This window comes from Bombina bombina, chromosome 2 (genome assembly GCF_027579735.1).
Source record: "Bombina bombina isolate aBomBom1 chromosome 2, aBomBom1.pri, whole genome shotgun sequence".
In the NCBI taxonomy this organism is placed as follows: domain Eukaryota; kingdom Metazoa; phylum Chordata; class Amphibia; order Anura; family Bombinatoridae; genus Bombina; species Bombina bombina.
The window spans coordinates 1,328,382,311-1,328,409,126 of record NC_069500.1 but is presented as its reverse complement, the minus strand read 5'-3'; the positions used below and the strand labels follow the sequence as shown (position 1 = coordinate 1,328,409,126).

Here is a 26,816-nt window from a genome sequence, read left to right as displayed (position 1 = left end):
CTATTTCCCTCTGTGATGTAGTTCTGTGTATTCATGATCACCACTGCTCCTCCCTTGTCCGCAGGCTTAATGGTAATATTTTCATTGTTTAAGTTTTTTTTATAGCGTTTTTCTTCTATAAGATACGAGTCCACGGATTCATTAGGGGATATTATCCTCCTGCTAACAGGAAGTGGCAAAGAGGAAGGTTAAAGTGAAAGAGGTGATAAAATGTTAGTTTTTATTTTCTTCAAGCAAGAGTTTATTTTAAATGGTACCGGTGTGTGCTATTTTCCCTCAGGCAGCAGATGGATGAAGACTTCTGCCTGGAGGCTGATGATCTTAGCAGTTGTTACTAAGATCCAGAGCAGTTCCCACAGAATGGCTGAGGAGTACTTAAGAAACTTCAGTGTGAGGAACGTTTTTCATGCTATAAGCAGTGAGGTATGTTCAGTAATTTTTTTTCTGGAGAGACTGTTATTTCAGAATTGGCTGACAGTATCCCCATGAGGGAGAGGGTAAGCAGTAATCCTAAGATATATAAAGAGGGGTATTACTGAGCTTGCATATATGGGCTATACAAAAATGGTTGACACTGATGTTTGAATGTTTGTGGGCAAACGTTTATATGTTTGGGAGTGCAGTTAACGTTTTTAAAGGAGAGACGTTTTTATGCTTTATTTAAGAAGGGTACACTTGGCTTCATTTCTGGGTTTCTGAACCCACATGGCTAGGTTTTTAGACCGCTCTGGTGCGGTTAATTTGGGCTGTAAGACATCGAGTGAGATGGGCGGGGCCTCTTTTCGCGCCTCAGTTGCGCAGTTGTTTTTATCAAGCAAGCAGCAAGCTCCTGATCCGGTGGGCATTTGTGAGCTGTATTGGGCCAAAACGAAGGTTTAACCCGGTTTTACAGACCCCTGAGGTACTTGCATATATGGGCTATACAAAAATGGTTGACACTGATGTTTGAATGTTTGTGGGCAAACGTTTATATGTTTGGGAGTGCAGTTAACGTTTTTAAAGGAGAGACGTTTTTATGCTTTATTTAAGAAGGGTACACTTGGCTTCATTTCTGGGTTTCTGAACCCACATGGCTAGGTTTTTAGACCGCTCTGGTGCGGTTAATTTGGGCTGTAAGACATCGAGTGAGATGGGCGGGGCCTCTTTTCGCGCCTCAGTTGCGCAGTTGTTTTTATCAAGCAAGCAGCAAGCTCCTGATCCGGTGGGCCTTTGTGAGCTGTATTGGGCCAAAACGAAGGTTTAACCCGGTTTTACAGACCCCTGAGGGCAGGTAGGCGCCACAGCAGGGCTGTGGCGAGGTGCAAGGGGTGCTTTTTATTGGAATAAACGTTTTGTATTTTTCCATTTTTTTTCTTTAAGGGTTAAGTATTCTTTTCATTGTGGGGCAAACTTAGCTGCAGTATTGGGATGCTTCTATCATAAAATTGGGACAATTTTATTGTTTTTAAGCAGTTTTGGAAAAATTGTATGCTTTTTTTTCTCTAAATAAAGTGTTTTCAAGCCTGTTTGTGGTCATTACTAGCCTGTTGAACATGTCTGACATTGAGGAAAGCCAATGTGGAACCCCCACTTAAAATGTGTCCCTCATGTACTGAAAGGGCCTTACATTGCAAAGAACATATTTTAGCTGATAAAAGTATATCGCAGGATGATTCTCAGTCAGAAGAGAATCAGGTATTGCCATCTATTTCTCCCCAAGTGTCGCAACCTTTAGCGCCCGCACAAGCGATGCTAAGTACCTCTAGTGCGTCTAATTCTTTCACCCTGTAAGATATGGCCGCAGTTATGAATACTACCCTCACAGAGGTTTTATCTAAGCTGCCTGGGTTGCAGGGGAAGCGCAGCAGGTCCGGTATGAGAGTAAATGCTGAGCCCTCTGACGCTTTATTAGCCATCTCCGATGTACCCTCACAATGCTCTGAATTGGGGGTAGGGGAATTGCTGTCTGAGGGAGAGCTTTCGGATTCAGGAAAGATGTTTTCCCTCAAACAGAATCAGATATGACGGCTTTTAAGTTTAAGCTTGAACACCTCCGCTTGTTACTCAGGGAGGTTTTAGGGATTCTGGATGACTGTGACCCTATTGAAATTCCTAGAGAGAAATTGTGTAAAATGGATAGATATCTAGAGGTTCCTTCTTACACTAATGTTTTTCCCGTCCCTAAGAGGATTTTGAACATTATTACTAAGGAATGGGATAGACCAGGCATTCCGTTCTCTCCCCCCTCCTACTTTTAAGAAAATGTTTCCCATATCCAACACCATTCGGGATTTGTGGCAGACGGTCCCTAAGGTGGAGGGAGCTGTTTCTACCCTAGCTAAGCGTACAACTATACCTATTGAGGACAGTTGTGCTTTCAAAGATCCTATGGATAAAAAATTAGAGGGTCTTCTAAAGAAAATATTTATTCATCAGGGTTTTCTTCTACAACCTATAGCGTGCATTGTTCCTGTAACTACTGCAGCTGCTTTTTGGTAGGAGGCTCTTAATGTTGAGACCCCATTGGATGAGATTTTAGATAGAATTAAGGCTCTCAAGCTAGCTAATTCTTTTATTACAGATGCCGCTTTTCAGCTAGCTAAATTAGCGGCAAAGAATTCAGGTTTTGCCATTTTGGCTCGTAGAGCTTTATGGCTTAAATCCTGGTCTGCTGATGTCTCATCAAAATCTAAGCTATTAACTATTACTTTCAAGGGTAAGACACTATTCTGGTCTGAACTGAAGGAGATCATTTCCGACATCTCTGGAGGAAAAGGCCATGCCCTTCCTCAGGATAAGACAAATAGAATGAGGGCCAAACAGAATAATTTTCCTTCCTTTCGAAACTTCAAAGGTGGCCCCGCTACCTCCTCCCCTGCCACAAAGCAGGAGGGAAATTTTGCTCAATCCAAGTCTGTCTGGAGACCTAACCAGACCTGGAATAAGGGTAAACAGGCCAAGAAGCCTGCTGCTGCTACCAAGACAGCATGAAGGGGTAGCCCCCGATCCGGGACCGGATCTAGTAGGGGGCAGACTTTCTCTCTTCGCTCAGGCTTGGGCAAGAGACGTTCAGGATTCCTGGGCATTAGAAATTGTGACCCAGGGGGTATCTTCTAGATTTCAAAGATTCTCCTCCAAGGGGGAGATTTCATCTTTCACAGTTGTCTGTAAACCAGACAAAAAGAGAGGCGTTTTTACGCTGTGTAGAAGACCTATATACTATGGGTGTAACCAGCCCAGTTCCAAAAGCAGAACAGGGGCAGGGGTTTTGCTCCAATCTGTTCATGGTTCCCAAAAAAGAGGGAACCTTCAGACCAATTTTAGATCTCAAGATCCTAAACAAATTTCTCAGAGTCCCATCCTTCAAGATGGAGACCATTCGGACTATTTTACCAATGATCCAGGAGGGTCAATATATGACCACCGTGGATTTGAAGGATGCGTATCTTCACATTCCTATCCACAAAGATCATCACCAGTTCCTAAGGTTCGCCTTCCTGGACAAGCATTACCAGTTTGTGGCTCTTCCTTTCGGGTTGGCCACAGCTCCCAGAATTTTCACAAAGGTGTTAGGGTCCCTTTTGGCGGTTCTAAGGCCACGGGGCATAGCAGTGGCTCCTTATCTGGACGATATCTTAATTCAGGCGTCAACTTACCATCTAGCCAAATCTCACACGGAAATCTTGTTGGCTTTTCTAAGATCTCACGGGTGGAAGGTGAACATAAAAAAGAGTTCACATATCCCTCTCACAAGGGTTCCATTCCTGGGAACTCTGATAGACTCGGTAGACATGAATTTTTTTTTGACGGAGGTCAGAAAATCAAAGATCTTAACCACCTGCCGAGCACTTCATTCCATTCCTCGGCCGTCAGTGGCTCAGTGTATGGAGGTCATTGGACTAATGGTAGCGGCAATGGACATAGTTCCGTTTGCATCTCAGACCACTTCAACTATGCATGCTCAGACAACGGAATGGGGACTATGCAAATTTATCTCCTCAGATAAATCTGGATCAAGAGACCAGAGACTCTCTTCTTTGGTGGTTGTCACAGGATCATCTGTCCCAGGTAATGTGTTTCCGCAGGCCAGCATGGGTCATAGTGACGACGGACGCCAGCCTATTGGGCTGGGGTGCAGTCTGGAATTCCCTGAAGGCACAGGGTGTGTGGACTCAGGAGGGGGCCCTCCTTCCAATAAATATTCTAGAACTGAGAGTGATATTCAATGCACTTCAGACGTGGCCTCAGCTGACTTCGGCCAAGTTCATAAGATTCCAGTCGGACAATATCACGACTGTAGCATATATCAATCATCAAGGGGGAACAAAGAGTTCTCTAGCGATGATAGAGGTTTCCAAAATAATTCAATGGGCAGAGACTCACTCTTGACATCTATCAGCAATCTATATCCCAGGAGTGGAGAACTGGGAAGCGGATTTTCTAAGTCAGCAGACTTTTCATCCGGGGGAGTGGGAGCTCCATCCGGAGGTGTTTGTACAATTGATTCATCAATGGGGCACACCAGAAGTGGATCTGATGGCATCTCGTCAGAATGCCAAACTTCCTTGTTACGGGTCCAGATCAAGGGATCCCCAAGCATTACTGATAGATGCTCTAGCAGTACCTTGGTCGTTCAACCTGGCTTATGTGTTTCCGCCAATTCCTCTCCTTCCTCGTCTGATTGCCAGAATCAAACAGGAGAGGGCTTCAGTGATTTTGATAGCACCTTCGTGGCCACGCAGGACTTGGTATGCAGACCTGGTGGAAATGTCATCTCTGCCACCATGGACACTGTCTCTGAGACGGGACCTTCTCATTCAAGGGCCGTTCCAGCATCCAAATCTAGTTTCTCTGCAGCTGACTGCCTGGAGATTGAACGCTTGATTTTTCTCCAACATTGGTGTGTCCGGTCCACGGCGTCATCCTTACTTGTGGGATATCTCTTCCCCAACAGGAAATGGCAAAGAGTCCCAGCAAAGCTGGCCATATAGTCCCTCCTAGGCTCTGCCCACCCCAGTCATTCTCTTTGCCGTTGCACAGGCAACATCTCCACGGAGATGGTTAAGAGTTTTTTGGTGTTTAAATGTAGTTTTTATTCTTCTATCAAGTGTTTGTTATTTTAAAATAGTGCTGGTATGTACTATTTACTCTGAAACAGAAAAGGATGAAGATTTCTGTTTGTGAGAGGAAGATGATTTTAGCAGACAGTAACTAAAATCGATTGCTGTTTCCACATAGGACTGTTGAGATGAAGTAACTTCAGTTGGGGGAAACAGTTAGCAGACTTTTCTGCTTAAGGTATGACTAGCCATATTTCTAACAAGACCATGTAATGCTGGAAGGCTGTCATTTCCCCTCATGGGGACCGGTAAGCCATTTTCTTAGTCAAACAAACAGAATAAAGGGCTTAATATGGGCTAAAAAACTGGTAGACATTTTTATGGGCTAAATCGATTGCTTTATTTGGGCATTTTATTCATATTTATGCTGACAATTCGCAATTATAAACTTGGGGAACGTTTATTAAACGGCAGGCACTATGTTAGACACCTTTTCCAGTCAGGGGGACTTCCTAGTTGTAGACTGAGCCTCATTTTCGCGCCATTACTGCGCAGTTGTTTTTTGAGAGCAGGGCATTCTGAAATTTGCTGGAAAAGCTTCTAGAAGGCGTCAATTGGTATTGTATTCCCCTCTGGGCTTGGTTGGGTCTCAGCAAAGGCTATAGCTGGGACTGTATAGGGGTTAAATTTGTTAAAGCTCTGAAATTTGGTGTGCAATACTCTTAATGCTTTAAGACACTGTGGTGAAATTTTGGTAATTTTTGAACAATTCCTTCATACTTTTTCACATATTCAGTAATAAAGTGTTTTCTGTTTAAAATTTAAAGAGACAGTAACTGTTTTGTTTTAAAACGTTTTTTGTGCTTTGTTGACAAGTTTAAGCCTGTTTAACATGTCTGTGCCTTCGGATAAGCTATGTTCTATATGTATGAAAGCCAATGTGTCTCCCCATTTAAATTTATGTGATAATTGTGCTATAGCGTCCAAACAAAGTAAGGACAGTACTGCCACAGATAATGAAATTGCCCAAGATGATTCCTCAGATGAGGGGATTAAACATGATACTACATCATCTCCTACTGTGTCTACACCAGTTTTTCCCACACAGGAGGCCCCTAGTACATCTAGTGCGCCAATGCTTATTACCATGCAACAATTAACGGCTGTAATGGATAACTCCATAGCAAATATTTTATCCAAAACGCCTACTTATCAGAGAAAGCGCGATTGCTCTGTTTTAAACACTGAAGAGCAGGAGGGCGCTGATGATAATTGTTCTGTCATACCCTCACACCAATCTGAAGGGGCCATGAGGGAGGTTTTGTCAGATGGGGAAATTTCAGATTCAGGAAAAATTTCTCAACAAGCTGAACCTGATGTTGTGACATTTAAATTAGAACATCTCCGCGCAATGCTTAAGGAGGTGTTATCTATTCTGGATGATTGTGACAACTTGGTCATTCCAGAGAAATTATGCAAGATGGACAAGTTCCTAGAGGTTCCGGTGCACCCCAACGCTTTTCCTATACCCAAGCGGGTGGCGGACATAGTAAATAAGGAGTGGGAAAAGCCCGGCATACCTTTTGTTCCCCCCCCCTATATTTAAGAAATTATTTCCTATGGTTGACCCCAGAAAGGACTTATGGCAGACAGTCCCTAAGGTCGAGGGGGCAGTTTCTACTCTAAACAAACGCACTACTATTCCTATCGAAGATAGTTGTGCTTTCAAAGATCCTATGGATAAAAAATTGGAGGGTTTGCTTAAAAAGATTTTTCTACAGCAAGGTTACCTTCTACAACCCATTTCGTGCATTGTTCCTGTCACTACAGCAGCGTGGTTCTGGTTCGAGGAACTAGAAAACTCGCTTAGTAGAGAGACTCCATATGAGGAGGTTATGGACAGAGTTCACGCACTTAAGTTGGCTAACTCTTTTATTTTAGATGCCGCTTTGCAATTAGCTAGATTAGCGGCGAAAAATTCAGGGTTTGCTATCGTGGCGCGCAGAGCGCTTTGGCTAAAGTCTTGGTCAGCGGATGTGTCATCCAAGACAAAATTGCTTAACATCCCTTTCAAAGGTAAAACTCTATTTGGACCAGAATTGAAAGAGATTATTTCAGACATCACTGGGGGAAAGGGCCACGCCCTTCAACAAGATAGGCCTTTCAAGGCTAAAAATAAGTCTAATTTTCGTTCCTTTCGCAATTTCAGGAACGGACCGGCCTCTAATTCTGCATCCTCTAAGCAAGAGGGTAATGCCTCACAACCCAAACCAGCCTGGAAACCGATGCAAGGCTGGAACAAGGGTAAGCAGGCCAAGAAGCCTGCCGCTGCTAACAAAACAGAATGAAGGAGTAGCCCCCGATCCGGGACCGGATCTAGTGGGGGGCAGACTCTCTCTCTTTGCTCAGGCTTGGGCAAGAGATGTTCAGGATCCCTGGGCACTAGAAATAGTTTCTCAGGGTTATCTCCTGGAATTCAGGGAACTACCCCCAAGGGGAAGGTTCCACATGTCTCACTTATCCTCAAACCAAATAAAGAGACAGGCGTTCTTACATTGTGTAGAAGACCTGTTAAAGATGGGAGTGATACACCCAGTTCCAATAAAGGAACAAGGAATGGGATTTTATTCCAATTTTCAGACCAATTTTGGATTTGAAGATCCTAAACAAATTTCTCAGGGTACCATCGTTCAAGATGGAAACCATTCGAACGATTCTACCCACTATCCAGGAAAGTCAATTTATGACTACCGTGGATCTAAAGGATGCGTACCTACATATTCCTATCCACAAAGAACATCATCAGTTCCTAAGGTTCGCTTTTCTGGACAAGCATTACCAGTTTGTGGCCCTCCCATTCGGGTTAGCCACTGCTCCAAGGATTTTCACAAAGGTAATAGGGTCCCTTCTAGCGGTTCTAAGACCGAGGGGCATTGCAGTAGTACCTTACTTGGACGACATTCTAATACAAGCGTCGTCCCTGTCAAAAGCAAAGGCTCATACAGACATCGTTCTGGCCTTTCTCAGACGGATGGAAGGTGAACATAGAAAAAAGTTCTCTGTCCCCGTCGACAAGAGTTCCCTTCTTGGGAACAATAATAGATTCCTTAGAAATGAGGATTTTTCTGACAGAGGTCAGAAAGTCAAAACTTCTAAGCTCTTGTCAAGTTCTTCATTCTGTTCCTCGTCCTTCCATAGCGCAGTGCATGGAAGTAGTAGGGTTGATGGTTGCAGCAATGGACATAGTTCCTTTTGCACAAATTCATCTAAGACCATTACAACTGTGCATGCTCAAACAGTGGAATGGGGACTATACAGACTTGTCTCCAATGATTCAAGTAGATCAGAAGACCAGAGATTCACTCAGTTGGTGGCTGACCCTGGACCATCTGTCCCAGGGAATGAGCTTCCGCAGACCAGAGTGGGTCATTGTCACGACCGACGCCAGTCTAGTGGGCTGGGGCGCGGTCTGGGAATCCCTGAAAGCTCAGGGTCTATGGTCTCGGGAAGAGTCTCTTCTCCCGATAAACATTCTGGAACTGAGAGCGATATTCAATGCTCTCAGGGCTTGGCCTCAACTAGCAAAGGCCAGATTCATAAGGTTCCAATCAGACAACATGACGACCGTTGCGTATATCAATCATCAGGGGGGAACAAGGAGTTCCCTGGCGATGAAAAGTGACCAAAATAATTCAATGGGCGGAGGATCACTCCTGCCACCTGTCTGCGATCGACATCCCAGGTGTGGAAAACTGGGAGGCGGATTTTCTGAGTCGTCAGACATTCCATCCGGGGGAGTGGGAACTCCATCCGGAGATCTTTGCCCAAATAACTCAATTATGTGGCATTCCAGACATGGATCTGATGGCGTCTCGTCAGAACTTCAAGGTTCCTTGCTACGGGTCCAGATCCAGGGATCCCAAGGCGACTCTAGTAGATGCACTAGTAGCACCTTGGACCTTCAACCTAGCTTATGTATTCCCACCGTTTCCTCTCATTCCCAGGCTGGTAGCCAGGATCAATCAGGAGAGGGCCTCGGTGATCTTGATAGCTCCTGCGTGGCCACGCAGGACTTGGTATGCAGACCTGGTGAATATGTCATCGGTTCCACCATGGAAGCTACCTTTGAGACAGGACCTTCTTGTTCAGGGTCCATTCGAACATCCAAATCTGGTCTCCCTCCAGCTGACGGCTTGGAGATTGAACGCTTGATTCTATCGAAGCGTGGGTTTTCAGATTCTGTGATAGATACTCTGGTTCAGGCCAGAAAACCGGTAACTAGAAAGATTTACCATAAAATATGGAAAAGATATATCTGTTGGTGTGAATCCAATGGATTCCCATGGAATAAGATAAAAATTCCTAAGATTCTCTCCTTTCTACAAGAAGGTTTGGAGAAAGGATTATCTGCAAGTTCTCTAAAGGGACAGATCTCTGCTTTATCTGTCTTACTACACAAAAGACTGGCAGCTGTGCCAGATGTTCAAGCATTTGTTCAGGCTCTGGTTAGGATCAAGCCTGTTTACAGACCTTTGACTCCTCCCTGGAGTCTAAATCTAGTTCTTTCAGTTCTTCAAGGGGTTCCGTTTGAACCTTTACATTCCATAGATATTAAGTTACTATCTTGGAAAGTTTTGTTTCAGAGTTATCTGCTCTGCAGTGTCCTCCGCCCTATCGGGTGTTCCTTGCAGATAAGGTGGTTTTGCGTACTAAGCCTGGTTTTCTTCCTAAGGTTGTTTCTAACAAAAATATTAACCAGGAGATAGTTGTACCTTCTTTATGTCCGAATCCAGTTTCAAAGAAGGAATGTTTGTTACACAATTTGGACGTAGTCCGTGCTCTAAAATTCTATTTAGAGGCTACAAAAGATTTCAGACAAACATCTTCCTTGTTTGTTGTTTATTCTGGTAAAAGGAGAGGTTAAAAAGCGACTTCTACCTCTCTTTCCTTTTGGCTTAAAAGCATCATCCGATTGGCTTATGAGACTGCCGGACGGCAGCCTCCTGAAAGAATCACAGCTCACTCCACTAGGGCTGTGGCTTCCACATGGGCCTTCAAGAACGAGGCTTCTGTTAACCAGATATGTAAGGCAGCGACTTGGTCTTCACTGCACACTTTTGCCAAATTTTACAAATTTGATACTTTTGCTTCTTCGGAGGCTATTTTTGGGAGAAAGGTTTTGCAAGCTGTGGTGCCTTCCGTTTAGGTAACCTGATTTGCTCCCTCCCTTCATCCGTGTCCTAAAGCTTTGGTATTGGTTCCCACAAGTAAGGATGACGCCGTGGACCGGACACACCAATGTTGGAGAAAACAGAATTTATGCTTACCTGATAAATTACTTTCTCCAACGGTGTGTCCGGTCCACGGCCCGCCCTGGTTTTTTAATCAGGTCTGATGAATTATTTTCTCTAACTACAGTCACCACGGTACCATATGGTTTCTCCTATATATATTTCCTCCTGTCCGTCGGTCGAATGACTGGGGTGGGCGGAGCCTAGGAGGGACTATATGGCCAGCTTTGCTGGGACTCTTTGCCATTTCCTGTTGGGGAAGAGATATCCCACAAGTAAGGATGACGCCGTGGACCGGACACACCGTTGGAGAAAGTAATTTATCAGGTAAACATAAATTCTGTTTTTATCTAAGCGGGGATTCTCTGAGTCGGTCATAGATACCTTGATTCAGGCTCGAAAGCCTGTTACTATGAAAATTTACCTTAAGATATGGCGTAAATATCTTTATTGGTGCGAATCCAAAGGCTACTCCATGGAGTAAGATCAGGATTCCTAGGATTTTGTCTTTTCTCCAAGTAGGATTGTAGAAGGGGTTATCAGCTAGTTCCTTAAAGGGACAGATATCTGCTTTGTCAATTTTACTGCTCAAGCGTTTGGCAGATGCTCCAGACGTTCAGTCGTTTTGTCAGGCTTTGGTTAGAATTAAGCCTGTGTTTAAACCTGTTGCTCCGCCATGGAGTTTGAATTTAGTTCTTAAAGTTCTTCAAGGGGTTCCGTTTGAACCTATGCATTCTATAGATATTAAGCTTCTATCTTGGAAAGTTCTGTTTTTAGTTGCTATCTCTTCAGCTCGAAGAGTTTCTGAGCTATCTGCATTGCAATGCTACTCGCCTTATCTTGTTTTCCATTCTGATAAGGTGGTTTTGCGTACCAAACCTGGATTTCTTCCTAAGGTTGTCTCTAATAAGAATTTTAATCAGGAAATTGTTGTTCCTTCTCTCCTCTAAGAAGGAGCGTCTGTTACACAACTTGGATGTGGTTCGCGCTTTGAAGTTTTACTTGCAAGCGACCAAAGATTTCCGTCAAACATCTTCTCTGTTTGTTTATTCTGGAAGACGTAGAGGTCAAAAGGCTACGGCTACTTCTCTTTCTTTTTGGCTGAAAAGCATCATCCGTTTGGCATACGAGACTGCTGGACAGCAGCCTCCTGACAGGATTACAGCTCACTCTACTAGAGCGGTGGCTTCCACATGGGCTTTTAAAAACGATGCTTCTGTTGAACAGATTTGTAAGGCTGCGACTTGGTCTTCACTTCATACTTTTTCCAAATTTTACAAATTTGATACTTTTGCTTCTTCGGAGGCTATTTTTTGGAGAAAAGTTCTTCAAGCAGTGGTGCCTTCTGTTTAGGCATCTGGCTTGTCCCTCCCGTTCATCCGTGTCCTGTAGCTTTGGTATTGTATCCCACAAGTAAAGGATGAATCCGTGGACTCGTGGTATCTTATAGAAGAAAAGGAAATTTATGCTTATCTGATAATTTTATTTATTCTATGATACGATGAGTCCACGGCCGCCCTGTCAATTTAAGACAGATTATATTTTTTGATTTAAAACTTCAGTCACCTCTGCACCTTTTAGTTTCTCCTTTTTCTTCCTATACCTTCGGTCGAATGACTGGGGGGTGAAGTCAAGGGAAGAGCTATATAGACAGCTCTGCTGTGGTGCTCTTTGCCACTTCCTGTTAGCAGGAGGATAATATCCCACAAGTAAAGGATGAATCCGTGGACTCGTCGTATCATAGAAGAAATCAATTTATCAGGTAAGCATAAATTTACTTTTTTTTCTAAATGTGAGAGGTTGAAATACTCTACCCCAACAGCGGTACAGTATTTTGTTTCACAGTGGTTTTTGATTGAGTGTCTGTAAGTTCATTTGAAAGTGCATTTTTTGGCTTGTTTCTCCAATATAACATTCCACACACACTCATTTAAAAACCACTGTGAAACAAAATACTGTACCCCTGTTGGTTACCATTTCACCCAACGTGGCCAATCCATCCAAAACCTCAAAATCAAGATTCTCAGAGGCAACTAGAAAAACCTTTGAAATTAAAATGATAATGCACTTCAACTTGCGAAATTCTGGACTAAATGTGGACTGGTTTCTTAACCCATTGTCAAATTTTTTTGTAATGTACTTTCATATACTGTAGTCAATTACATTGTATATTCCACACTCTCTATTCATAGGTACGCAGGTAAGCCTATGTCTACACTCTTGTCATTATTATTATTCCCCCTTTTTTTCTTGCTTTCCTTTCTCCTTTTTTTGACTCTTAAATTCTCCTGTATACCTAATTTCCCATCTTTATTCATATTGATTCTTTGTTGATATATAACTTTGTCAGTATATGCTTTGTGTATAACCATATATTTCCACTGCCTGTTATCTTTTACTGACACTATCTGCCTGTCTCGTAAACACCATCATGATTTTTACGACATACCCTCCTCCCCCTGCATTCAGACCTCTGTAACACTTTCAGTTTTTTTAGCCTATGTGTGTGTGTGGGTGTATGTGTGTGTGTGTATGTGTGTGTATATATATATATATATATATATATATATATATATATATATATATATATGTGTGTATCTGTGTGTATCTGTGTGTGTATATACATACACACATGCAAAAGTCTTAGGCAACCATTAGGTTTGTTGTTTTAGCATTGGTATTATGACCATGTGTTATTATTTCTCAGACTCTTTATTAGAATACAACCAGAAAATACAGGATATTTGTATTCAGTATTAAAAAATAAAAATAAAGAAAAATCAGCTTCTATAGGCTGAAGTGGCAAGTATTTAGTGTGACCTCCCTTACACTTTAGCAATAGCAGGAACCTGGCTCTCTTAAACCTAAATGGAATGGAACCCTAATTAATGTCATTGCTAACACCTGTATTTGTCCTATTATTTCATGTCAAAGTGACTGCTGTGAAAAAGGTCTATTACACTAGGTTTGTGCAAGACATGCTTAAGCATTACATACGCATGTGGTATGAGTTTAATTCATTGGAATCTTCCTAATAAGACCAACCTTCATAAATTCCATTCAAAATGCCAAAGATCACAGAATTCGACAGACAGAAAATCATGCTTTTGCACGAGCAAGTCCAATCTCAAAGGGAAATTGGCACCAACCAATATGTGGTATTCAAGCTGTTATAAAGAAATTTTAAGAATCCAGAGAGGTCAAGGACAAAAAAAGGACTGGAAGGCCAAGATAACTTTGAAAATCTAATAAGTTTCTCTGTGTGTTTTCTTTGAGAGACCAGAAGAAGTCCAGCAAGGCCCTGACTCTGCATCTGGCAGCTTCATGGAGATGCCAAGTTGACCCTTCTACAGTCGAAGATGCTTGATCAGGAATGGTCTTTGTGGAAGGGTAGCAGCCAAGAAATCACTTTCGGAAGGGGAACAGGGTGAAAAGGCTAAGATATGCTAAAGTTCACAAAGATTGGAATGAAGATCAGTGGAAAAGATTTTGTGGAGTGACAAATCCAAGTTTGAAATTTGTGGGTTGAATAGTCAACAATATTTGAGAAGAAGAGTTGGAGAGAGATAGAAGAATGAGTGCTAGTGGCCTTCAGTGAAACATGGTGGAGGGTCTGTCCCGGTTTGGGGCTGCATTTCTGCTGGTAGTGTTGGCGATATTGTCCGAATCGATGGGATCATGAATGCTGAAAAGTACAGACAGGTTTTAATTCATCATGTCATTCGTTCTGGAAAGCGCCTGATTGGGAATGCTGATAAAACGCCTGACAGTCATGGACTGGCCTCCACAGAGTCCGGACCTGAATATTATAGAGGCAGTATGGGATCACCTGGACAGAGAAATAATTAAAAGACCATCTAAATCTAAAGAAAAAACTCTTGGAAATTCTGAAGAAAGCCTGGTATAATATAACAAAAGTGTCCGAAAGTATTGGTACCCTTCCAATTATTTAGGAAAATGCGCAATTTTCTCTGAACTAAGTTAAAATTGACAAAAGTATTTGGTATCCACCATTCTTTATTTTTAATGTAATAGAACAGAAACTTTACTTTTGATTTATGATTTCACATATTACTTTAAACAGTAAAACAAATAAGAATGGTACAGACAAAAATATTGGTACTCTTAACCTAATATTTCGTAGCACAGCATTTGGAGACATTTACTGCAATCAAGCACTTTTTTGTAGCTCTGAATAAGATTGCTACACTTTTCAAACGGGGTTTTGGTCACTATTCTGAGCAAACTGCTCCAGTTCTCTTAGGTTTGATGGTGTCTTTTTCCCAACTGCAAGTTTTAGGTTTTTTTCACAGGTTTTCGATGGGATTTAGATGTGGACTTATAGAAGAACGGTCCAATATTTAGTTTTATATATCATAGAGATGAGTGTACAACCAGCCACGGAAAAAAATGAAATAGCTGGAATGCTAAGGGTTAGAGGCCTGAGAGTACAGCTTGCCATCCATGTCTCATCATCCTCAGCAAGCAAGTTCCCCCTCCTGAATTAATTGTAACAATCTAATTGATTAGTGGGTGTGTCAGTTTCCTTTTTGCTCTTTCTAGCCCTGAACTAGCCGTTGATAAGAGAAGGCAAGAAGGACAATTTGCGGGTCAAGAGCAGGACTCCAAAATATAGGCTCCAAGCATAATTTCTGGGGCACCAGTGGCAATCAGGCACCATGGAACATCAAGCACTGTTTTTTAAAAAGTGCAGGATCAAACCCCCCCCCAAAACAACAAAGTATGTGTTGGTTAACTTAGACCACTGTTTTGAGCCCCAGTAAACTCAGCTTGATATGTCTGCTGGATGCATAACTATTGTATAGAGTATATTTTGGTAATTCCGTATCACTGCGGCTCCAGGACGGCAAACACTGTGTCGTTGAGTACACACACATCCGGTGCGCTAGAGGCTGGCAAGGAGTCGCTATCGGGCAAAGGATCCAAATTGCCAATAATCAACAAAATACACAGAGGTAGCGACTCAGGTGATAGTTAAAAAAGTAAAAAGTATAATGCTTTATTTCACATAATAAAAATTCAGCATACACAATGCTGGGCAGACATGGGGAAAACAAACCATGTCTGTCTGTTTTGCTCCCCCTACAGGCGCTTAATCATAGACATGTCTCCATAAGGAGTATACACTTATTTATACCACGGGAACAAGTTAAAATAAAATCAATTACATAATTGTAACCAAGTATCAAAGGCACATTTATAAGGTTAAGGATGGGAAACGCATACATTCTTAATATACAGTATCTCACAAAAGTGAGTACACCCCTCACATTTTTGTAAATATTTTATTATATCTTTTCATGTGACAACACGGAAGAAATGACACTTTGCTACACTGTAAAGTAGTGAGTGTACAGCCTTTATAACAGTGTAAATTTGCTGTCCCCTCAAAATAACTCAACACACAGCCATTAATGTCTAAACCGTTGGCAACAAAAGTGAGTACACCCCTAAGTGGAAATGTCCAAACTGGGCCCAAAGTGTCAATATTTTGTGTGGCCATCATTATTTTCCAACACTGCTTTAACCCTCTTGAGCATAGAGTTCACCAGAGCTTCACAGGTTGCCACTGGAGTCTTATTCCACTCCTCCATGATGACATCACGGAGCTGGTGGATTTTAGAGACCTTGCGCTCCCCCACCTTCCATTTGAAGATGCCCCACAGATGCTTAATAGGGTTTAGGTCTGGAGATATGCTTGGCCAGTCCATCATCTGTACCCTCATCTTCTTTAGCAAGGCAGTGGTCGTCTTGCAGGTGTGTTTGGGGTCGTTATCATGTTGGAATACTGCCCTGCGGCGCAGTCTCCGAAGGGTGGGGATTATGCTCTGCTTTAGTATGTCACAGTACATGTTGGCATTCATGGTTCCCTCAATGAACTGTAGCTCCCCAGTGCCGGCAGACCCAGACCATGACACTCCCACCACCATGCTTTACTGTAGGCAAGGCACACTTGTCTTTGTACTCTTCACCTGGTTGTCGCCACACACGCCTGACACCATCTGAACCAAATAAGTCTATCTTGGTCTCATCGGACCACAGGACATGGTACCAGTAATCCATGTCCATAGTCTGCTTGTCTTCAGCTAACTGTTTGCCGGCTTTCTTGTGCATCATCTTTAGACAAGGCTTTGTTCTGGGACGACAGCAATGCAGACCAATTTGATGCAGTGTGCAGGGTGTGGTCTGAGCACTGACAGGCTGACCCCCCACCCCTTCAACCTCTGTAGCAATGCTGGCAGCACTCATATGTCTATTTCCCAAAGATAACCTCTGGATATGACGCTGAGCATGTGCACTCAACTTCTTTGGTCGACCATAGCGAGGCCTGTTCTGAGTGTAACCTGTTCTGTGAAACCGCTGTATGGTCTTGCCCACCGTGCTTCAGCTCAGTTTCAGGGTCTTGTCAATATTCTTATAGACAAGGCCATTTTTATGTAGAGCCAAAATTCTTTTTTTCAGATCCTCAGAGAGTTCTTTGCCATGAGGTGCCATGTTGAACTTCCAGTGACCAGTATAAGAGAGTGTGAGAGCAATAACACCAAATTTAACACACCTGCTCCCCATTCACACCTGAGACCTTGTAACACTAATGAGTCACATGACACCGGGGAGGGAAAATGGCTAATTGGGCCCAATTTAGACATTTCCACTTAGGGGTGTACTCACTTTTGTTGCCAACGATTTACACATTAATGGCTGTGTTTTGAGTTATTTCGAGGGACAGCAAATTTACACTGTTATACAGGCTGTACACGCATTACTTTACATTGTAGCAAAGTGTAATTTCTTCCGTGTTGTCACATGAAAAGATATAATAAAATATTTACAAAAATGTGAGGGGTGTACTCACTTTTGTGAGATACTGTACATGTGTTCTCCACCAAACCTCCATTTATCATTACTTTTGCTTAAATTACTAGTTGAATTTGACACAGTACTGCTATTCATTAAGAGGGTATTACTAGGGAGATTGAGAGCTTGCATTGTGTGGCTGTTTTAGGGTCCCAGGTTTTTGGAAGGGACCTTGACATGGTACCTGGGCTTGTCCCATTTGGCCAAATGCGGTAATTAACCCTTCCATTTTTGCTTTTAAATTTAGCTGAGAGCTTGTAAGTGAGAGCTGGACTTTCTCTGTGTGTTGTATTAATTTGTTTTGTAATTTTCCCTATGGTTCTTGCACCTAGATCTGTCTGGGGTTAACTGGCTGTGACTCTGGGGACAGCACAGCTTCCTGTGAGTGCCAGTTAGCACCCAGGGCTGAGCATGTTGCAGGGTCGTGTGTGTGTGTATGTATATGTGTGTGTATATATATATATATATATATATAATGTGTGTGTGTATATATATATATATATATTCCATAATTCAGTAATACAGTAGTTCTATTTATCTCTGCCATCACACTTTATATAGCCATTTTCCTCATATAATGCTTTTTGAAGGACTGATAGGCCAACTGGAAATTTGTTTAGTAGCCTTTTCACTGGGTCTAAGGATATATCAGTTTCTAGTTTTCTTTTTATTTCAGTTTTTATATTCATGCAATTGTCGTAGGCTACAGCGCAGATTCACCACATGTGATATATATCTCTGTTAGCTACACCACACTTCCGACACCGCATACCACGCCCAGGAAAACAGAGCTGTTTAATACCACAGAAAAAGTATTTTATAGTTTATTTCTAGTAGTTGAGCTGATCCTTTAGGTTAAAGTACATGAAATCCAAAATTTTTCTTTCATGATTCAGATAGATCATGTGATCTTAAATATCTTTCCATTTTATTTCTATTTAATTTTTGTTCTCTTAATATTCTGTGTTAAAAGGGATACCTACTGTAGGTAGAATCAGGAGCTGCTGATTGGTGGCTGCAAATATATGCCTCATGTTATTAACTCACCTAATGTGTTCAGCTAGCTCCCATGAATGCATTTCTGCTCCTTCAATAAAGGATACTAAGAGAATTAAGCAAATAAGATCATAGAAGTAAAATGGAAAGTTGTTTAAAAATGCATTCTCTATCTGAATCATGAAAGAAAAATTTAGTTTCATGTCCGATAAGTATAGAAAGTAACCACCAATATTCAGTATGAAAAATGATGTAACTTATAATAAATGCATCTACATTTTATAGTCTGGTTCTGCAGTCACTAAATAGCTTCTAGTATATGACAAGGTCTAAAAACGGCCTCTTCTATTTAACTTTCCTCCTGATTGTGATATATACTGTGTTGGCTGCAACTGTATACAGGTTTATATCAATAGGAGCCGGTATATATTATTTTCTTGTATAGTTAATCTTTTGTCATTTCGTTTGAATGTTTAGAAAAAACGAATGTCACGTGTAATCTGCATACTCTTTTTGAATAATGAAAGAAACATTTTGAGTTTCATATCTCTTTTTAGACAACACTGGCCAGTGTTCTTTATGTAATTACTTTAACATATAAGATTTGTACAGCAATCTTTTTGTCATCAATTCAATTGTTTTCTTTATTTCTAGGAAAAAAGAACCTTCAACTAACAAGAAAGATCGTGTAAATCATTGTCTGACAATATGTGAGAATATTGTTGCTCAATCACTGAGGTAAGTTATCAGCGTGTTTTAAAATGCCCCAATACTTGGCTCTAAATCCTTCTCTATTTTCAGATTATACACCATCCTTTAGGTTCATGAATTAATTTTCAACATCACCAGTAAGCTCTCAACACCCAAATCTATCTCTATGCACTGGACCTAACCTCCTCCCCTGCAAGGGTATTTCTTAACCTTTCCACCCAGTGTTTCTTTTTGCACTTACAATATCCTTCTAATTTGTAAAACATACAGTTTTATGCGCTACTGAGCCTGAAACTCTGTGTAACCCCCACAGTCTCTAAATGAAAAAATAGGTAATGATTGTGGTAAAAATATATCCAACAAAACCCATTAAAAAAAATAATTATATATATATAACAGGTGTATTCATGGACTCTCAAATACACTTAAAGGGACAGTCAACACCAGAATTTTTGTTGTTTAAAAAGATAGATAATCCCGTTATTACACATTCCCCAGTTTTGCATAACCAACACTGTTATATTAATACACTTTTTACTTCTGTGACTAACTTGTATCTAAGCATCTTCTGACCGCCCCTAATCACTTGACTTTTAGTTATTATCTATTGACTTGCTTTTTAGCCAATGAGTGCAGTGTCTGCCACTAGCCACGAGCGTGATCACAATGCTATCTATATGGCCTACAAGAGCTAGATCTCCCCTGCTGTGAAAAGCTAATAAAAAAGAGGAGGACTTCAAGGGCTTAGAAATTATCATATGAGCCTTCCTAGATTTGCTTCAACTAAGAATACCAAGAGAACAAAGCAAAATTGTTGATAAAAGTAACTTGGAAAGTTGTTTAAAATTACATGCCCTATTTGAAAAATGAACGTTTTATTTTGGACTTGACTGTCCCTTTAATTCACATGCTTACTTGACTCCTGCCGAGAGCCTTTGTTTATTCTCTCTTTCCCACATATAGGACTCCATTTATTAAGCTCCGAGCGAGCCTGCAGCCAAGAGTCTTCTTAACCTACTTTGCCACTTCTTATTAGTTTATCTTAATTCCCCTGGACTTTTCCACCTGGGGAGGTTTACAGCTCCTGCTTGTACGCGAGCAGAAGGCGGCATTGCACTCTACGGTTAGATGTGATACTGGGCGGACTGGGACAAAGATGGTACACCCCTGTCTGCCTGGACGTTGTTAAATTTGGCCCATAATGTAAAAGGCACAAATGTAAAGAATAGAACATATTAAATACTTTCTTTCATGTAATTAGCAAGAGTCCATGAGCTAGTGACGTATGGGATATACATTCCTACCAGGAGGGGCAAAGTTTCCCAAACCTCAAAATGCCTATAAATACACCCCTCACCACACCCACAAATCAGTTTTACAAACTTTGCCTCCTATGGAGGTGGTGAAGTAAGTTTGTGCTAGATTCTACGTTGATATGCGCTCCGCAGCAGGTTGGAGCCTGGTTTTCCTCTCAGCGTGCAGTGAATGTCAGAGGGATGTGAGGAGAGTATTGCCTGTTTGAATTCAATGATCTCCTTCTACGGGGTCTATTTCATAGGTTCTCTGTTATCGGTCGTAGAGATTCATCTCTTACCTCCCTTTTCAGATCGACGATATACTCTTATATATATATATATACCATTACCTCTGCTGATTTTCGTTTCAGTACTGGTTTGGCTTTCTACAACATGTAGATGAGTGTCCTGGGGTAAGTAAGTCTTATTTTCTGTGACACTCTAAAGCTATGGTTGGGCACTTTTTTATAAAGTTCTAAATATATGTATTCAAACATTTATTTGCCTTGACTCAGGATGTTCAACGTTCCTTATTTCAGACAGTCAGTTTCATATTTGGTATAATGCATTTGAATATATCATTTTTATCTTACCTTAAAATTTGACTTCCCTGTGGGCTGTTAGGCTCGCGGGGGCTGAAAATGCTTCATTTTATTGCGTCATTCTTGGCGCGGACTTTCTTGGCGCGAATTTTTTTTTTCTGTTTCCGGCGTCATACGTGTTGCCGGAAGTTGCGTCATTTTTGACGTTTTTCGCGCCAAAAATGTCGGCGTTCCGGATGTGGCGTCTTTTTTGGCGCTAATAGCATTTAGGCGCCAAATAATGTGGGCGTCATTTTTTGTCTCCACTTTATTTAAGTCTCGTTATTTTTTGCTTCTGGTTGCTAGAAGCTTGTTCACTGGCATTTTTTCCCATTCCTGAAACTGTCATTTTAAGGAATTTGATCAATTTTGCTTTATATGTTGTTTTTTCTATTACATATTGCAAGATGTCCCACGTTGCAACTGAGTCAGAAGATACTACTGGAAAATCGCTGCCTGGTGCTGGAACTACCAAAGCTAAGTGTATCTGCTGTAAACTTTTGGTAGTTGTTCCTCCAGCTGTTGTTTGTATTAAATGTCATGACAAACTTGTTAATGCAGAAAATATTTCCTTTAGTAAAGTACCATTACCTGTTGCAGTTCCATCAACATCTAATGTTCAGAGTGTTCCTGATAACATAAGAGATTTTGTTTCTGAATCCATTAAGAAGGCTATGTCTGTTATTCCTCCTTCTGGTAAACATAAAAAGTATTTTAAAACTTCTCTTTATACAGATGAATTTTTAAATGAACATCATCATTCTGATTCTAATGATTCTTCTGATACAGAGGATTCTGTCTCAGAGGTTGATGCTGATAAATCGTCATATTTATTTAAAATGGAATTTATACGTTCTTTACTTAAAGAAGTCCTAATTGCATTAGAAATTGAGGATTCTGGTCCTCTTGATAATAAATCTAAACGTTTAGACAAGGTCTTTAAATCTCCTGTGGTTATTCCAGAAGTTTTTCCTGTTCCTGGTGCTATTTCTGAAGTAATTTCCAGAGAATGGAATAATTTGGGTAATTCATTTACTCCTTCTAAACGTTTTAAGCAATTATATCCTGTACCGTCCGACAGATTAGAGTTTTGGGACAAAATCCCTAAAGATGATGGGGCTATTTCTACCCTTGCTAAACGTACTACTATTCCTACGGCAGATGGTACTTCCTTTTAGGATCCTTTAGATAGGAAAATTGAATCCTTTCTAAGAAAAGCTTATCTGTGTTCAGGTAATCTTCTTAGACCTGCTATATCATTGGCTGATGTTGCTGCAGCTTCAACTTTTTGGTTGGAAACTTTAGCGCAACAAGTAACAGATCATGATTCTCATAATATTCTTCTTCTTCTTCAACATGCTAATAATTTTATCTGTGATGCCATTTTTGATATTATCAGAGTTGATGTCAGGTTTATGTCTCTAGCTATTTTAGCTAGAAGAGCTTTATGGCTTAAAACTTGTAATGCTGATATGTCTTCTAAATCGACTCTACTTTCCCTTTCTTTCCAGGGTAATAAATTATTTGGTTCTCAGTTGGATTCTATTATCTCAACTGTTACTGGTGGGAAAGGAACTTATTTACCACAGGATAAAAAATCTAAGTGTAAAAACAGGGCTAATAATCGTTTTCGTTCCTTTCGTTTCAACAAAGAACAAAAGCCTGATCCTTCATCCTCAGGAGCAGTTTCAGTTTGGAAACCATCTCCAGTCTGGAATAAATCCAAGCCTTCTAGAAAAGCAAAGCCAGCTTCTAAGTCCACATGAAGGTGCGGCCCTCATTCCAGCCCAGCTGGTAGGGGGCAGATTACGTTTTTTCAAAGAAATTTGGATCAATTCTGTTCACAATCTTTGGATTCAGAACATTGTTTCAGAAGGGTACAGAATTGGTTTCAAGATAAGACCTCCTGCAAAGAGATTTTTTCTTTCCCGTGTCCCAGTAAACCCAGTGAAAGCTCAAGCATTTCTGAAATGTGTTTCAGATCTAGAGTTGGCTGGGGTAATTATGCCAGTTCCAGTTCTGGAACAGGGGCTGGGGTTTTATTCAAATCTCTTCATTGTACCAAAGAAGGAGAATTCCTTCAGACCAGTTCTGGATCTAAAAATATCGAATCGTTATGTAAGGATACCAACATTCAAAATGGTAACTGTAAGGACTATCCTGCCTTTTGTTCAGCAAGGGCATTATATGTCTACAATAGATTTACAGGATGCATATCTGCATATTCCGATTCATCCAGCTCACTATCAGTTTCTGAGATTCTCTTTCCTGGACAAGCATTACCAGTTTGTGGCTCTGCCGTTTGGCCTAGCTACAGCTCCAAGAATTTTTACAAAGGTTCTCGGTGCCCTTCTGTCTGTAATCAGAGAACAGGGTATTGTGGTATTTCCTTATTTGGATGATATCTTGGTACTTGCTCAGTCTTCACATTTAGCAGAATCTCATACGAATCGACTTGTGTTGTTTCTTCAAGATCATGGTTGGAGGATCAATTAACTAAAAAGTTTATTGATTCCTCAGTCAAGGGTAACCTTTTTGGGTTTCCAGATAGATTCAGTGTCCATGACTCTGTCTTTGACAGACAAGAGACGTCTAAAATTGATTTCAGCTTGTCGAAACCTTCAGTCACAATCATTCCCTTCGGTAGCCTTATGCATGGAAATTCTAGGTCTTATGACTGCTGCATCGGACGCGATCCCCTTTGCTCGTTTTCACATGCGACCTCTTCAGCTCTGTATGCTGAACCAATGGTGCAGGGATTACACAAAGATATCTCAATTAATATCTTTAAAACCGATTGTACGACATTCTCTGACGTGGTGGACAGATCACCATCGTTTAATTCAGGGGGCTTCTTTTGTTCTTCTGACCTGGACTATAATCTCAACAGATGCAAGTCTTACAGGTTGGGGAGCTGTGTGGGGGACTCTGACGGCACAAGGGGTTTGGGAATCTCAGGAGGTGAGATTACCGATCAATATTTTGGAACTCCGTGCAATTTTCAGAGCTCTTCAGTCTTGGCCTCTTCTGAAGAGAGAGTCGTTCATTTGTTTTCAGACAGACAATGTCACAACTGTAGCATACATCAATCATCAAGGAGGGACTCACAGTCCTCTGGCTATGAAAGAAGTATCTCGAATTCTGGTTTGGGCGGAATCCAGCTCCTGTCTAATCTCTGCGGTTCATATCCCAGGTATAGACAATTGGGAAGCGGATTATCTCAGTCGCCAAACGTTGCATCCGGGCGAATGGTCTCTTCACCCAGAGGTATTTCTTCAGATTGTTCAAATGTGGGAACTCCCAGAAATAGATCTGATGGCTTCTCATCTAAACAAGAAACTTCCCAGGTATCTGTCCAGATCCCGGGATCCTCAGGCGGAGGCAGTGGATGCATTATCACTTCCTTGGAAGTATCATCCTGCCTCTATCTTTTCACCTCTAGTTCTTCTTCCAAGAGTAATCTCCAAGATTCTGAAGGAATGCTCGTTTGTTCTGCTGGTAGCTCCAGCATGGCCTCACAGGTTTTGGTATGCGGATCTTGTCCGGATGGCCTCTTGCCAGCCGTGGACTCTTCTGTTAAGACCAGACCTTCTGTCGCAAGGTCCTTTCTTCCATCTGGATCTCAAATCCTTAAATTTAAAGGTATGGAGATTGAACACTTGATTCTTGGTCAAAGAGGTTTCTCTGACTCTGTGATTAATACTATGTTACAGGCTCTTAAATCTGTATCTAGAGAGATATATTATAGAGTCTGGAAGACTTATATTTCTTGGTGTCTTTCTCATAATTTTTCCTGGCATTTTTTTAGAATTCCGAGAATTTTACAGTTTCTTCAGGATGGTTTAGATAAAGGTTTGTCCGCAAGTTCCTTGAAAGGACAAATCTCTGCTCTTTCTGTTCTTTTTCACAGAAAGATTGCTAATCTTCCTGATATTCATTGTTTGTTTTGTACAAGCTTTGGTTCGTATAAAACCTGTCATTAAGTCTATTTCTCCTCCTTGGAGTTTGAATTTGGTTCTGGGGGCTCTTCAAGCTCCTCCTTTTGAACCCATGCATTCATTGGACATTAAATTACTTTCTTGGAAAGTTTTGTTCCTTTTGGCCATCTCTTCTGCCAGAAGAGTCTCTGAATTATCTGCTCTTTCTTGTGAGTCTCCTTTTCTGATTTTTCATCAGGATAAGGCGGTGTTGCGAACTTCTTTTGAATTTTTACCTAAGGTTGTGAATTCCAACAACATTAGTAGAGAAATTGTGGTTCCTTCATTATGTCCTAATCCTAAGAATTCTAAGGAGAAATCGTTGCATTCTTTGGATGTTGTTAGAGCTTTGAAATATTATGTTGAAGCTACTAAGTCTTTCCGAAAGACTTCTAGTCTATTTGTCATGTTTTCCGGTTCTAGAAAAGGTCAGAAAGCTTCTGCCATTTCTTTGGCATCTTGGTTGAAATCCTTAATTCACCATGCTTATGTCGAGTCGGGTAAAACTCCGCCTCAAAGGATTACAGCTCATTCTACTAGGTCAGTTTCTACTTCCTGGGCGTTTAGGAATGAGGCTTCGGTTGATCAGATTTGCAAAGCAGCAACTTGGTCCTCTTTGCATACTTTTACTAAATTCTACCATTTTGATGTGTTTTCTTCTTCTGAAGCAGTTTTTGGTAGAAAAGTACTTCAGGCAGCGGTTTCAGTTTGAATCTTCTGCTTATGTTTTCATTAAACTTTATTTTGGGTGTGGATTATTTTCAGCAGGAATTGGCTGTCTTTATTTTATCCCTCCCTCTCTAGTGACTTGCGTGGAATGATCCACATCTTGGGTAGTCATTATCCCATACGTCACTAGCTCATGGACTCTTGCTAATTACATGAAAGAAAACATAATTTATGTAAGAACTTACCTGATAAATTCATTTCTTTCATATTAGCAAGAGTCCATGAGGCCCACCCTTTTTGTGGTGGTTTTTGATTTTTTGTATAAAGCACAATTATTCCAATTCCCTATTTTATATGCTTTCGCACTTTTTTTCTTATCACCCCACTTCTTGGCTATTCGTTAAACTGATTTGTGGGTGTGGTGAGGGGTGTATTTATAGGCATTTTGAGGTTTGGGAAACTTTGCCCCTCCTGGTAGGAATGTATATCCCATACGTCACTAGCTCCTGGACTCTTGCTAATATGAAAGAAATGAATTTATCAGGTAAGTTCTTACATAAATTATGTTATTAAATACTTAATGATATTCGAAGAGGGATATAAGGGTAAAAATGTTTACTTGGTTACAATTTACAGATAGGGTATTATACTATTTATACAATTCAATTCACAGCAGGCTTTATTAATCCCTACCACATTTAGGTAAAGGTATAAGGTACTATGCACTTGTAGAAATGTAACATCAGAATTGGGAAAATTTAGAAATTGTGGCAGTATTGATTTCATTGCCTTCAATTTACCTGATGGTTAGAGCAAGTAGTCCTCATTTTACTGGTAACGGTGTTCTGTACTGCTTGCTGGCCATATTGGGTATTTTGAAGGCTATTAAACTAATACTCCCATAATGAGACTATTGGTTTCACAGAAAGTTTTGCTAGCTGGGTGGCATTCTGGAGTAGCCAAGTGGGGAGCGGTGTAAAATATTATAACATTTTCTGTTAATTATAATAAAGTTACATAAGTTATCCAAAACACACATTAATTGCATAGTTTGATATAAATTGAATTAAAGATTATTTGTTCAAAAAACATTGGGGAAAAAAAAGTAATATTAGCTAATCTTAGCTTATTTGTTTTAATCTGGGTGGTCAGTAAAATTAGATTGGTGTTGTGGCCTTTAAATAGGTTTTGGTGGGAAAACTCTCAGTATGCTCCACAGGAAATTTTAAATAAATGCACCAACTGGCTGAATTTATTGACTACCCTGCTAAAATATAAGCCTATATTATGCTAAAATGAGGAAAAAAAAAAACTAAAGCAGGATCTGCGGGCAGAGGATTGCCGGTCTGTTTCATAAAGCAAAGGTAAGTATTTTAAAAAA

General features: G+C 40.9%; 1 protein-coding gene across 1 annotated transcript in view; it reads left to right on the top strand.

Moving 5' to 3' along the window:
- HTT (huntingtin) overlaps positions 1-26,816 on the top strand; it is a gene marked incomplete in the record, with an annotated part of 1,068,170 nt that overhangs the window by 27,548 nt on the left and 1,013,806 nt on the right. Inside the window, 1 exon segment of the mRNA XM_053704193.1 lies at positions 18,857-18,940. Within this exon segment, the coding sequence (XP_053560168.1) occupies positions 18,857-18,940 (84 nt within the window).